Here is a 12780-nt window from a genome sequence, read left to right as displayed (position 1 = left end):
AGGGCTGGTCACAAATTAGTCTTTCACCTAGAATTTATAATGTAGTGAATATACTGTAGTGTGCATGCACACACACACACCTTGAAGAACAGACCTGTAAATTTACCTGTAATTGGAGGTGGGTGTTGGCTCCCGAGTCGATCAATTGGCATGTGGTTGAGCTTGAAAAGGTGTACGTGCATGCGTGCGACTATGGCAGTAATGAGCACTGAGCCATGGGATGCCAAAGGCAAGGTTCCTTAACAGGGTCAGACTCAAGGACGTCTGGCACGGTTCCACACGCCCACCTACAGTACACACACACATAAAACATACTGGACCAGCAGACTGCAAGCTGATCGAGCACCATTAAACAATGTGAGGAAACAACATGCTTTTTGTGCATTACACTCACCCATTGGCTTTTCTCTCGTTATCTGTCTTCTCTCTCTCTTTTATGCTCACACACACACACGCACACACGGTGAAACACCCTCTATTCGTCCCCAAACGAACGGGAGATTCACGCTCCACTAGCAAAGACTCTCAAAGTGTAGGTTATTAATGAGAGCATGTCCTAACAACATTACAGAGCTACTGCCCCATGGACGAGAGAGGAGAGTGAAAAAGTGTGTGAGTGGAGAAGAAGAGAAAAAAGGGCAGAGAAGAGGAAGTGCCAGAAAAGAAGAATATATGAAAGAAGAGGAGGAGAAGAAGAAAAGGGGGAAAGGAAGGAGGTGAAACAATTAAAGAAAAAGGGTAAATTAGAAACAGAGGGGGGAAGTGAAAAAACATGACAGAAAAGGAAGGGTGAAGGAGAAAAGAGATGAGAGAGAAGAGACTAAGGTGGAGCAGAGGTAAGCGTGGGAAGGAAATTTGGGGGTGCAGGGAAGATTTAGAAGAAGGGGAGAGAGGAAAGATGGCAAGAAATAGAGGACACAAGACACGAAAACAAAAACTGATGAGTAGAACATCAGAGAGGAGAAAAGAGAAAGGGATTGGACACAGGGAAGAAAAAGGGCAAACAGAAAGGTAGACACAAGGACAGAAGAGAGCAAAAAAAACAGAAGTGTAAATGCGAAAGAAAGGAGAAAATGAAAATGAAATGAGAAGAGGAAAGTGAGAGGAAAACTGGAAAAGAGAGGATGCTGAAACACCCTGAGGAGCGTCAGTAATGTGTATGCCCTCTGGCATTATAATGGTTTTATTGGAAAAAGCATTAATGAATACACGAACACTGCTGAGTGGACAGTGCCATCTAGTGTTTTAAATTTAAAACCCTGAGCGTGCATCTTCTGTCACGCTCTATACACCTATGCACACTACGCTGCATAAACGTCCTCCTCCCCACCACTTCACATTTAAACAATCTGCTGCTTGTGGTCATTTTTCACCCAGTTTGGGCCGTATTATGGATGCAACATGTGTGTGTGCATGTGTGTGTTCATGCTTGCCATGCTTGGCTGTTATTGGGCAAGTGATCTTGGGAGCATTGTGGAAGCAGAACGATAAGCCTGGTGTCACTGGCGTCTAATCATACTCTGTGTTCCTTATCAGCTCTGGGCTCAGGAGACGGAACAGAGGAGAGAGATAGGCGGAAGAGGAGGAGGAGGCGGGGGGTATGGTGGGAACTATGGAATGGAGACGGAGAAGTGAGGAGCAAGAGGGTTAGGTTGAGGGTGAGGTCGATAAAGAGAGGTGAGGGGAGAAAAACGTGAGCGATGAGAGCTGTGAGAAGGGAATAGAGGACATTAGAGAGGAAGAGGTGGAGATTTAAGGGTCTACTGCACTAAAAGCATATAAAGAACTAGTGCCAAGTTCTGTGTCCCGACTCACCTCACCACCCACACAGCACAAACCCACTGTGTGTAAGAGGATCTGCTAACCCATTGCAGCTTCCAACTGCATGCACACACTTGTAGCCTGTGTGTGTGTTTTAGGGTTATCAAGAGTGCTAAGGATGGGTGGTAATTGAATAATGACAGTAACGCCTCTGATGGATTACCTGTCACTCCTCTCCCCTCTCCCCCTCCATCACTGTCATCCCCTTCATCTTTGGCGCTCTCGCCTGGCAACCTCCGGTCAAACCATTCGCGCCATCACCCGTGTCAGCGCAGATGAAGACACCCACAAACACGCAAGATGACACTAAACACAACTTTTGTAGGCATTATTGTATTAAAAACAATAGGAAAATCATCCAGAGGTTTCATTTACATTAAAAGTTTAAACTGCGAGTATTGTTAGCTAAGGCTAGCAAAATAACATTAGCAACTGAAGTGGTTCTTTTATAAATGGCTCCAAAGTGTTCAGGCTGATTTATAGTTGTGTTACAGCTACAGCCTGTGGCCTGACATACACCTTCACAGAAATCTTACCACTTGCAGCGACAGACCACAACTTTGCTGAGGTGTAAACACAGTAGTTTGATGAATGTACAGTAACCGAAATTAAATTTATTAAGCTTTCATTTTATCTAGCTTCTTCACAATGTTAATGCAATAGCCAGGATTTTTCCTATGTTAAATGTGCTCTTTACTCATTTTGCCTCTGCAGCATGTTCATGGATAGGAGCTTGTCAGTGTGCTGCATATCACTTATTTAGCGACTTATAAATACGCAGTAGTGCACACACATTAAAAACTTTACAGTTTTACTACTGTTTGTGTGCACTTCTGCTATCTTGGATCATGAATTTGGGGTTTGGTGGGTCTTCTCTGACTTTCTGAGTTTGTGCTGCACATTTCCCAGTTTCAGTAATTCTCTGAAGTAGCTTGTGAGTGCTTGTTGACAAGTCTTCACGCTCCATGCAAACTACAGGTGATCACATACAATCTGCTGGCAATCAAATCAAGGAGTTTTTTGCCAGACTGTCAGGGAATACACATTTTCCACTTGTGACTCATGGTTGCCAGTGTGTCACATATTGGTCTCTAGGCCAGTATGACTGGGGCTTTAGCAACTGATTTTCTGGTGACCGCTGTCAACTTCCAGCAATCGCTTGCCAACTGGGGAATACCTCACTTGGTCATTGCCAGATGGTTATGGATTGGCCTGTAAGCATATGTATCTGGTGCCTTGTTTTCTTGATACTTTGTTATCAGGATTAATTATCACAGATTCAAAGTGTTGGACACACAAATGCCACATGGTAAGTGTTAATGTGTCTGCAAACCCTCAATCCAGTCATAATAGACAAACTACATAATACACGTCTTTGTAGTAAAGTGTTAAAAACAATGACATCTGCACACTGGAGCCAATGTTTGTGCTCGCTATGTGTTCTTTTGTGTGTGAACTTTTCGCTTCTTTTCCTGTTCAAGCATCTTTTTATACACATTCATCACTCAGCCCATGCACAACTGCTGTTGACCTTTTTGGGCTACTGCACAAAATAACATCTAAATGCTTAAGATCTCCTGCTATCTGGACCTCTGGTTATACATAAGGCTTCTTGTTAGATAGTCCAATAATCTTATTGGAGGTGTAATGGCCTTTCTAGATGTGCCTCTGTGTAGGTAGAATTCCCATAATCCCTCTCTCTTTGTAATCAAAGACACACACAAAGCCAAAGCAAGACAATAAATCCAGCAAAAGTTTCTCTTATGTTAGCAAAGCAATGCAAACACACCAGTACACAAATATAGATGCAAACAGCTATAGTATGCTTTGGTATACGTGCAAAAAAACTCCATTTCTAAATGACTAATTATCACTTTCCAACACTTGCACTGACACGCTCCCTTCTCTTATATACTCACACTCAAGTTTCAGAGGACTGAATTGAATTAGTTGTTTTTATTTGTGCATTGCAGCAAAATGGGCAGCAAGAGAGCTGAGGATTGAGAATGATTGCAGCACTCTGCTGCAATGCAGTTCAATCTACAGTATCTGCTCACTTCTAAATGATACTGCTCCATCAAAAACATGGGCTTTCTCTAAGCCGCTGGTGTTGTAAATCTGGTAGCTTTGCCAGCAGGAGCATTTAGCCTACCCTGAATGGAGCTCTGTTTGCACATGTGAAGATAGTGTGTCTCTGATTCACCTGTCCACCTGGGAGGTGCTTCTCGCTAACCGAGTGAACACCTGAGCCTTTGTGCTTTTCTGCTTCTTTTCATCCTCTTGTGTCCCTCTCCAAATGACTGAGAGGGAGCAAAGTGACTATTTTTGAGTAAATGTGTGTGCAAGAGGCAGCCAGAGAGTGGGTGATGAAGCAAAAGAGCTGATATCAAATCTAATTCATTTCCACACAGATATATAGCTGTTTCGGGATAATTAGAAGCCAGCGTGAAAAGAAGAGAGGATTATTCTCTTTATCATCATTCGTTTAATTGGTTGAAAATAAAGAAGGTTTGCAGCACTACACATTCACGAAGAGACGAGTATTTACATCAAGCCTCTTTTAAGCCTGTTGGACAAAAGTAGCAACAAACAGCACCAAAACCAGAGTTGAAGAAATACAACAGAAATGCACACACAAAAAAATCTGCCGCCAAATTTCTGCAAATTATCTGTTGTACCAGCTGTGGATTCTTCATGCATGACGAGGTCTAAAGACCACAGTTTGATGAGGAGAACTTCATCCGGCTTATCAGTTGATTGCCAAGCTCAGTGATGCGCTATGTGGAATAACATGAGGTGGACATGAGGTGAAAAGCCCACAATTACAGTACACGATTCAGTAGGTCAAGTAAGGTCAAACTGGTTGCGTCTCTTTAATTATAGAGCCTTATAAATGCTTATAGATGCTGTTTTGTTTTTATTTTTGTCAATTGCAGTTGCAATTTCTTTAGTAATTCCCCAGGACAGTTTTTTAATAAGATTAAATTCAAAACTGACTAATTAAACATCCTGCTGTTAGTAACTCTTACACATTATCATTATCATCATCTCACTACTGGTGGTAATGTTAAATTATAAATGACATATTATAGGAAAACCCCCCACATGTGTATAAAGACAGCAGTGTGGGAGAGGCTGCAAATCTTGAGGAATCTGGGTGACGCAAATGTTGTCACAGATGAGAAAATTATCATTTTTTTAAGACTCCCTCAAGGGTCATTGAAGGCAACTCAACTTTAAGTCCTCCCCCTTTTCTAATCATAAGGTGTTAAAATACACTGTGAGCTGACACAGCCTGGATCACCATACCGGACGTGAGAAAGCAGTGATCCAAAGGAGTAAGCTATACAAGGCATGGGAAAGCAGGAATGCTATCAACACTAACGCACATATGCACTCACACACATGCACAAACAGTATAGTATGCCAGAGCACCAATTAGGTGCACACACACACACACACACACACACACACACACACACACACACAGTAACCGAGACTTCTAAGCAAAAAGTTAATAGCACCCAGTTGTTCAGTGCCAGAGACAGACCCTGTGGGAGTGAGGTGGAAAGGTGGTACCGAAGCTTAGTCTAATGAAACAAGCCAAGAAGGCTGCAGTTTCCCAACAAATATACAGGGCAGCAAATGTTAAGAGATTTTTTTTGGTATGTGTTAATCAAACACAAAAGAAAAACCACAACAATCATTAACTTTTTTGTCCTATCCCTTTCTTTTCTACACTTTCCCCCCCAGAGCCCTTTAAAAAACATGTTCAATTTTAGTTATGTTTTAACAGCCAACTAGCCACTCTTTAACCTTGTCATAACCTGCCAGCAAGCATATTAAAAGTCATAAAAGTTTGGAGGAGGGCAAGGATATAATATTAAAGATTGGGTGGTGAAATGCAGGGGGGAAAAAACATTAATAAAGCAAAGCTAAAAGAAGAAAATATGGTGAGACGGGGGACACAGATGGCAGGGAGGGAGGATGGAGAAAGCGGGATGGGGTGGAAGATGATGTGCTAGATGTCTTCCTCCTCTTCCATCAGCAGAAGCCTGGTGGTGGGAGAGTGCAATAATGAGAACAGCTGCAGTGGATGCGCTCACAGATACACACACACATAAAGCAAAAAACACTCCTCCAGCCACTTAGCCACCCACTCTTCATCAGCAATTCCACATAAACACATTTTTACACACAGGCAAATAGGCACACGTCATCACTCTTACCCTCACACTCGAAGGCTTGCAGCACAGTGGTATAAGTGGGGCCCAGCCAAGAGGAGTAGCTACCCAGAACTCTCTGCAGGTGGTGGGTGGCATCACTGAACAGCAGATCGGATTGGCCATAGCCTGCTGAGCTGAACAGGCTGAAGCCCTCCGTGGCATTGCCAAACACATTCTGCAGGAGAGAGGAAGTGTGTGACTGCGCTTAATGCATGAGGGCATGCATGGATGTGCGTTGGCGTTCTGTGTACATAAGTGTCTTTCAGATTGTAAGTGCAGGCTGGGCGGATCAGCACAGGACGTATCAATCATCCTGGAGTCTCCCACACACTGAGTACGGAGGAAGGGTGACAGTTTAGCAGATACCTGCGTACTAAGATGTGCAGATAAATAGCACAGGCTCCAGAGATCCACACACAGCTCTGTGGAAAAACGTGCATACACACACACACTCTCACACACACAAAAGCAAAGCACATGCAGCTTATGTCCACACCCACCTGTAAGCGTTCCAGGTACTTCCAGACACGGCACTTGTCCTCCATACGCACCACCACAGCGTTGGCAGGGACTGCGGCAATGTGGCATCGTTCATACTCCTCCAGACCGGCATCCGTTCCATCAGGACACAGCAGCTTCAGGTCCTCCACCTCCAGATCCAGGGCCCAGGACTCTTGGTTCTTACCTGGGCAAGAGAGGAGATGTATAAACAGGAGATTGGGATTATGGGAAATGCACATTTGATTTCTTTCACAGCGTTACATAAGACAACTGGAACCAATCTGTCTGTTAAATGTAAAGCTCAGCTACATTAAGACTGCAAACAGTTAGCCTGACTATTAAGGGATTAGGTATCTCTGACTATCACAGAGCAAAGTCCACATGCCAATGCCTCTAAAAGCCAGTAATGAATATGCACTTTCTTTAACATGGTTTTACTGTGGTTTAGAGAAACTAGTGTATTTCTTGGCCAGCTGTAGAGATATCCTGGGTCCTCATCATGATGATAAGATTACAGTAAGTTGTGGGTTGCCAATTTAGCTCAGTGGGTGAGCAGGCGAGCATGTGAAAGAAAGTAGCAGCCTGAGTTCGAGTCTGACCTGCAGCCCTTTGCTGCATGTCTTTCCCTCTCTGTCTGTCTACACTGTCTCTGTCCAATAAAGGCTAAAATGCCACGAAAGTAATATTTAAAAAAAGTTTACAGTAAGTATACCAAGACATAGTTGTCCATATAATTGCACGGTCTCCCTCTGAGTTAAGTCTAAGGAAAGTAACATCATATGCATTGACCTCCTTATCTAAAACCATTTGAAAGCTGTAATGTTTAGTATGTGATTATTCCTCATACTCTGAATAAGCTATTTATATTAACTAAGAACTACTTTAGTTTTTCATTTTCTTTTGTGCATTCATTAATTTGTTTATGATGACACATTTATCAAACAGTGCAATCCTGATTTATGACTAATTTACCAATATTTTATATGCTGTTTTTGTCAGATTTGATCGGTCCCCTGAGAATTTTAAAAAGGGAAACGAAACCCCGTTTAACAAAACAAACAACTGTGTGAAAAAAGGGTAAACCACCTTGAAGCCTACAGCATTCCCAGACAACAGCCCAGACCTTCTGTGTTTTCCTGACCTCTGTTAATCGTTCTGACTCTGGACATTTCTGAACCATATGATAAAACATGCTTCGTTAAGCAGCGACAGCATTTTGTGGAGCTGGCGTCAAACTGCTCCTTCTCGGCTATACCAGCAGAGCCTGTGTAGCGTGACGGCGATAATGATCGCCATTAATTTTGGATGTTGCCCAAAGCAGAGGAGCAGATGCAGCAAACAGAGAATTAGGGCACTTCACTGCTGGACAAAATGTCTGCAACTCTGTGACTATCCTGTGTGTGCGTTTGTGTGTGATATCTGTTTCTTTTTCATTCTCGCTCTTATCTTCTCTTGTTTTCAGATTGCTTACTTTTCTCTCCGCCTCACATTCCCACATATTATCATATGACATCATAATTACAGTGCAATCCAATCACTGTATTCCACTTTCTGTAAAAAGCACAAATGGGTTATGAAACACTGACATCCTATGTCTTGACAGGGAGTTGCACCCTCTGCATATTCCAAGCAATGTAATCACAAATTGAGACATTATAAAAATTATATCACACAACAACGACTATCATAGTCTCTAAAATAAACAATATTTTGCACACTGACCATCCAAATTGTCAAAGACTGTTGTGTGTTTGACAAAAGCCACGTCGCCGAGGTTCTCAGCCACGCACCTGAACGAAAACACACAAACAGCAAGACACATTCAGTCTATAAACAGATTGAAATATGAATGAAATCAGCACAGTTGCCAGTGTGCTACTGTTAACACACTCTGGAGACCATAAGTAAACTCCCTCTGCCACTTACTGTGGCACTTTAAGAAATCACCCCCTGTAGTTCTTTTGTTCCCCTCTGAAGTACATTCAGTACTGTGCCAAAGACTGTTCTGCACAGACGGCAGTACTGCACAGCACAAACAGTATTATATATTTATATTTTAATACATACATGATTTTCTAAACAAATTATGCGACACAATCACAGGAACTGTTAGATTTATTATTTTCTGTTCTCTTATTTTAATCTGGTTGTGTGTTCCATCTGTTCACTATATATACACACAGTAATTTGTCACTGTATTGTTATTATCTCTACTGCATACCTTCAGATAAGGCATACACTAGAGTTCCACTATTATTTTCTTTATGGAGGCAGCACGCTGGGATGGATATAAATTGAGGGCAGACACAAAGGCAGCAGTCATAACATCTACTACTGTTGTTGTATTATTTCCCATGTTACTAATGTCAGTGTACCTCAGAGCTCCAGATTCTCCGTAATGCCGCTCTCTGTGGTTGTTGGCACAGATGTGTCTGTCGTTCTCGTCTCCTATACAGGCCTCGCAGAGGTTCTTTGGATTGTTGCCTCTGGGATCGTGCTGGGGATCCTTAATGCCTGGCACGCAGCTATAGCCGAAGAAGTTCCCCACCACTAACAATAAAAAGACACAGACACCAAAGAACACTTGAAAAGTCTTCTGCACTTTCATGCTTAAGGTTTTTGTCCTGTTTATAAACTGTTGCATGGTCAGCATATGGACTGTACAAGGCTACAGAACGCTCTAAACTCAGTTAGTATGATGTAATTGAGAGGGGATATCCTTATTGTGGTCATCTTAAGCTCACACTACTGTGATCACAGAAGAAATCTCAGACAGGGTGAACTGTGAGTCATGCCCAACTACTCAATTCCAAGAGTTAAGAGAGTCCAAGAATAAAAATATAGTACTGGAAATGACCATAAAGGTTCCCTGTCAAAGTAAATAACTCAGGTCCACTTGTCTTTCTTTTTCATCTTCCCACTGTTGAATTTTATAGTTTGCTATCAATATCACAAGACTTTAAAAGTCAGATTTATCTTTTTTTTGTGCAGTTTAAATTTACCTACTGATTTAAAATTAAATAAGTATGAGCCTCTTCACTGTTTGGGACCACACGTGCAAGTTATGCTCAGCCAAAAATGTATTTTAAGATTTGGATGCTGGATTTTTATAGAAAAAAAGACCACACTAAATTCTTGATGGTTGGGAACCATGTGTCCAGAGCACCATAATAATAAACTTTAAGAGACAGCATTTTTCCTGTTTATCCTTCCTTCTGATTTTTTATTGTGTTTCCCCTTTTATCCCCTTATCCACCTCACATTTACAGAAAGAAGCACTGTTGTGTGACTGTCTCCTCTCCTTGCATCTCCAGCCTGCTTCATTTCTTCACCTCTTTGTTCCCCTTCACTGCTTTCCCGATTTCCCCTCCTTGCATTGAACATTTCATACACCTTCCACCAAAACACATCTACACTTATATCACCCCTGTCCCCTCTGACTCACCTCTCGGGAAGTTGCACTGCTCTCCTACACTGATTTGGGATGTGTTGACCAAATAGCCAATGGGAACAGTCCACCCCACTGTGGTTCGAATGCCGGGGTGACAAGAGCTGCGCTCATGCATCTCGAGCAGGGACAGGTCTGAGGAGGAGCGGCGCGCCATTGCCACCACATAGTAGCTGATACCATCTACAGAAGAGACCAAAAATGAAAAATAAATAAAAGGAATCAATTTTAAAATTGGGATTAAGCAGTGGGTGCAAGAAAGTATTTTGTGTGAACAGTATCTGCATTTTGGCATAAGCTGCAGAGACTTCAGTGCCTTCCTGTGTCACCTGCTGCAGACCTTAAACATGTGACTTACCTACACCATTGTAGGACTCTCCTGCAGCAAGCTCCAGGCCATGGCAGAAACCAGCAGCATAGATGTCATCTCCAAACATGGAGGCTGCATCTGCAGTTCCATTCTGAGCAAAATATATATTCATATTTTTATATTTCCCATTTTATGTCTCACAGATACTTTTTATTTTCTTTTGTAGTCACTTTTTAGATATAACAGTTCCTATTAATGTTAAGAAATTTCAACTGCCATGCATCTGACAGAGCTGATATAAAAATTAATAAAATAAATGAAATGAAATGTACGACAGTTTTTGGTAAGAATCTACTTTCCCCATCAGTTGTTTCTTGTGTACCTTGATTTTTTCCATACAGTCCCTGGTGTTTAAGCCACGGACACACTGCAGTGTTCCTTTTACATTTCGGGCTGTAGCATTTCCGGCCAAATCCAGACACTTCTGCTCCTCAGCATCAGACAGCACACACCAGGAGACTTTTCAAACACAGTAGGGACAAGTTGCAAATTACATATGTGCAAACTTTAAACAGTTAGACCTCAAATTCCACAACTCATGCAGTTCTGCCACTAAAGCCTCCCTTTAAATATACAAACAAGCAGGATTTGATCACTGATGTGTTTAGCATTAACCTCCTAGGACCTGGTGTCCACATATGTTGACTACATATTTTGGGTTGTCTAGACCAAAGTACCAAATTTTGCTCTACAAGGGCCTGATATCCACTTACGAGAACGTTACACTGCCACTGTTCTATCGAAATTTAATGTGAATGTCCTCATATGTGAATCTCATTTTTCTCAGAAACAAAAATAAGGTAAAAAAAAAAATCACGTAATTCTTTGTTTTTACATTCATCAGGTCCAAATCAGCCCAAATAGCAAAGAGAAATTAAAAATGCATGCCATGGAAGAGAATCGGGTCTTAGGAGGTTAATCTGACTATCCAACAGTATTAAATTGATACCTGTAGTTTTTTGATTGGAGAGACATCTGACATACAGAAGAGGCAGAAAAAGCAGGAACGCTGAAAGCAGTCTTCTCCCTGGATACTCCATGTCAGCTCTGGATGGAAACCTGCTTGGGACTAACTCGCTAACACAGCTGAGATGAGAAACAGGTGGAATACATTAAGAAAAGTCACTTGTGTGTCCCTTCCCTCGCTTATTATTTGGTCTTAGGAAGAGAGAGGGTGAAAGGTAAGAGAAAGAGATAGGTAGGCTGACTGTAGAAGAAACCATCACATTATTCCTCTTTCCCCGCCTCTTCAGTTGAAAGTCCTAGTAGATAATCCTTCCTCCATCTCATGACAGCAGTATAGCATTTCCCTCTCTAATTATCCACTGAGACTTATCCCTAGTGGAGAGGATAGTGGTAGAAACATGCAGGCTCGGAGCAGTTCAGGTCACCTGGCACAGAGTGTCGACCGGGGGTCTTTAATTAAAGAAAGCTGCGGACAATGTGTCTCTGTGCTGGAACTCTGTTCCTGGAGAATAGATACTGGCTGGGTCTTGCTCTGACTCACTGGAGACCTAAGCCTCAGGTAAGCAGGAACAAACAGCACTGGCCATTGTTCATGGTCAACGGACCCTGTGGAGGGAAAACGTATTGGATACTTGATACAATTCTCCTTTTCGCTCTCTGCTCTGCACACACATAATAACACATCCACACGCGTACACACAAACACACACGCACAGAAACTCACTGCCATTTTTCTTGACATCTACTGTGCCAATCAATAATTGAAGGAGTCTTCAGAGGTGAAAAGTGAAATTAATATATCATTGAGTCCATATTTTAGGTGCAGTATTATGTAATAATAGATCTGCATGAGAGCTCAGGGCACGAAGAGTCCTGTTGGTTCTCCTGAAACTTTTCAGGAAGAGGAAAGTTGGGAGATCTGATCTTCTGCACACTTCAGTGAAGGGACAGGGAGCACAGAAGGACTTTTGAAGTCTAGCACTCACATAATACTGGTGATTAAATGTGGAGCTTTGAGAAATTAGTGAGAGAAAATAGGATTTTCCCAAAAGAACCTGTTTAGATGAACTTCTGAAACATTCAGATCTTTATCTTTAATCATTTGGTTCATATCAATAACTGTGCTATTTTTCCTTTTTTCTATTAATTTATTTACCTTGCAAGCAAGCAATTTATTTGTATAGCACTTTCGGAACAACACAGCTGAACACAAAGTGCTGTACACTTGGCATGCCAAAAATGATACATGACTAAGTAAAAAAAAGAAAAAAAGAAAAAAAAAGATTTACCCAAAATAAATAAATAAAATAAATAAAAACTTAAAATAAAAAAAATAAGCACAAATAGCACAAAAAAAGTCTAAAATGATAATTAGAATTAAAAACAATAAAATGAGCACAATAGATTAAAAACAATAAAACCAATGAAATCAGGGTCATACAGTGTCA

The 12780-nt window shown here is 41.6% G+C and overlaps 1 protein-coding gene across 1 annotated transcript; it reads right to left on the bottom strand.

Annotated features, from left to right (window-relative positions):
• Nucleotides 1-1509: 1509 nt before the first annotated feature.
• otomp (otolith matrix protein) lies at nucleotides 1510-11406 on the bottom strand. Its single transcript, XM_085342483.1, has 9 exons — nucleotides 11316-11406; nucleotides 10689-10825; nucleotides 10355-10457; nucleotides 9994-10179; nucleotides 8924-9098; nucleotides 8271-8338; nucleotides 6548-6732; nucleotides 6051-6222; nucleotides 1510-1610 (listed from the first exon to the last, which is right to left on the bottom strand). Exons 1-9 carry the CDS (start codon nucleotides 11404-11406, stop codon nucleotides 1510-1512), a joined length of 1218 nt encoding a protein of 405 aa, XP_085198609.1.
• Between the last annotated feature and the right edge of the window lie 1374 nt (nucleotides 11407-12780).

The sequence above is a fragment of the Diplotaxodon limnothrissa genome, linkage group LG19 (assembly GCF_057381915.1).
Source record: "Diplotaxodon limnothrissa isolate DT_005_m linkage group LG19, D_limnothrissa_male_GT1.1, whole genome shotgun sequence".
Classification (NCBI taxonomy): domain Eukaryota; kingdom Metazoa; phylum Chordata; class Actinopteri; order Cichliformes; family Cichlidae; genus Diplotaxodon; species Diplotaxodon limnothrissa.
This window is presented reverse-complemented; position numbering and strand designations above follow the sequence as displayed.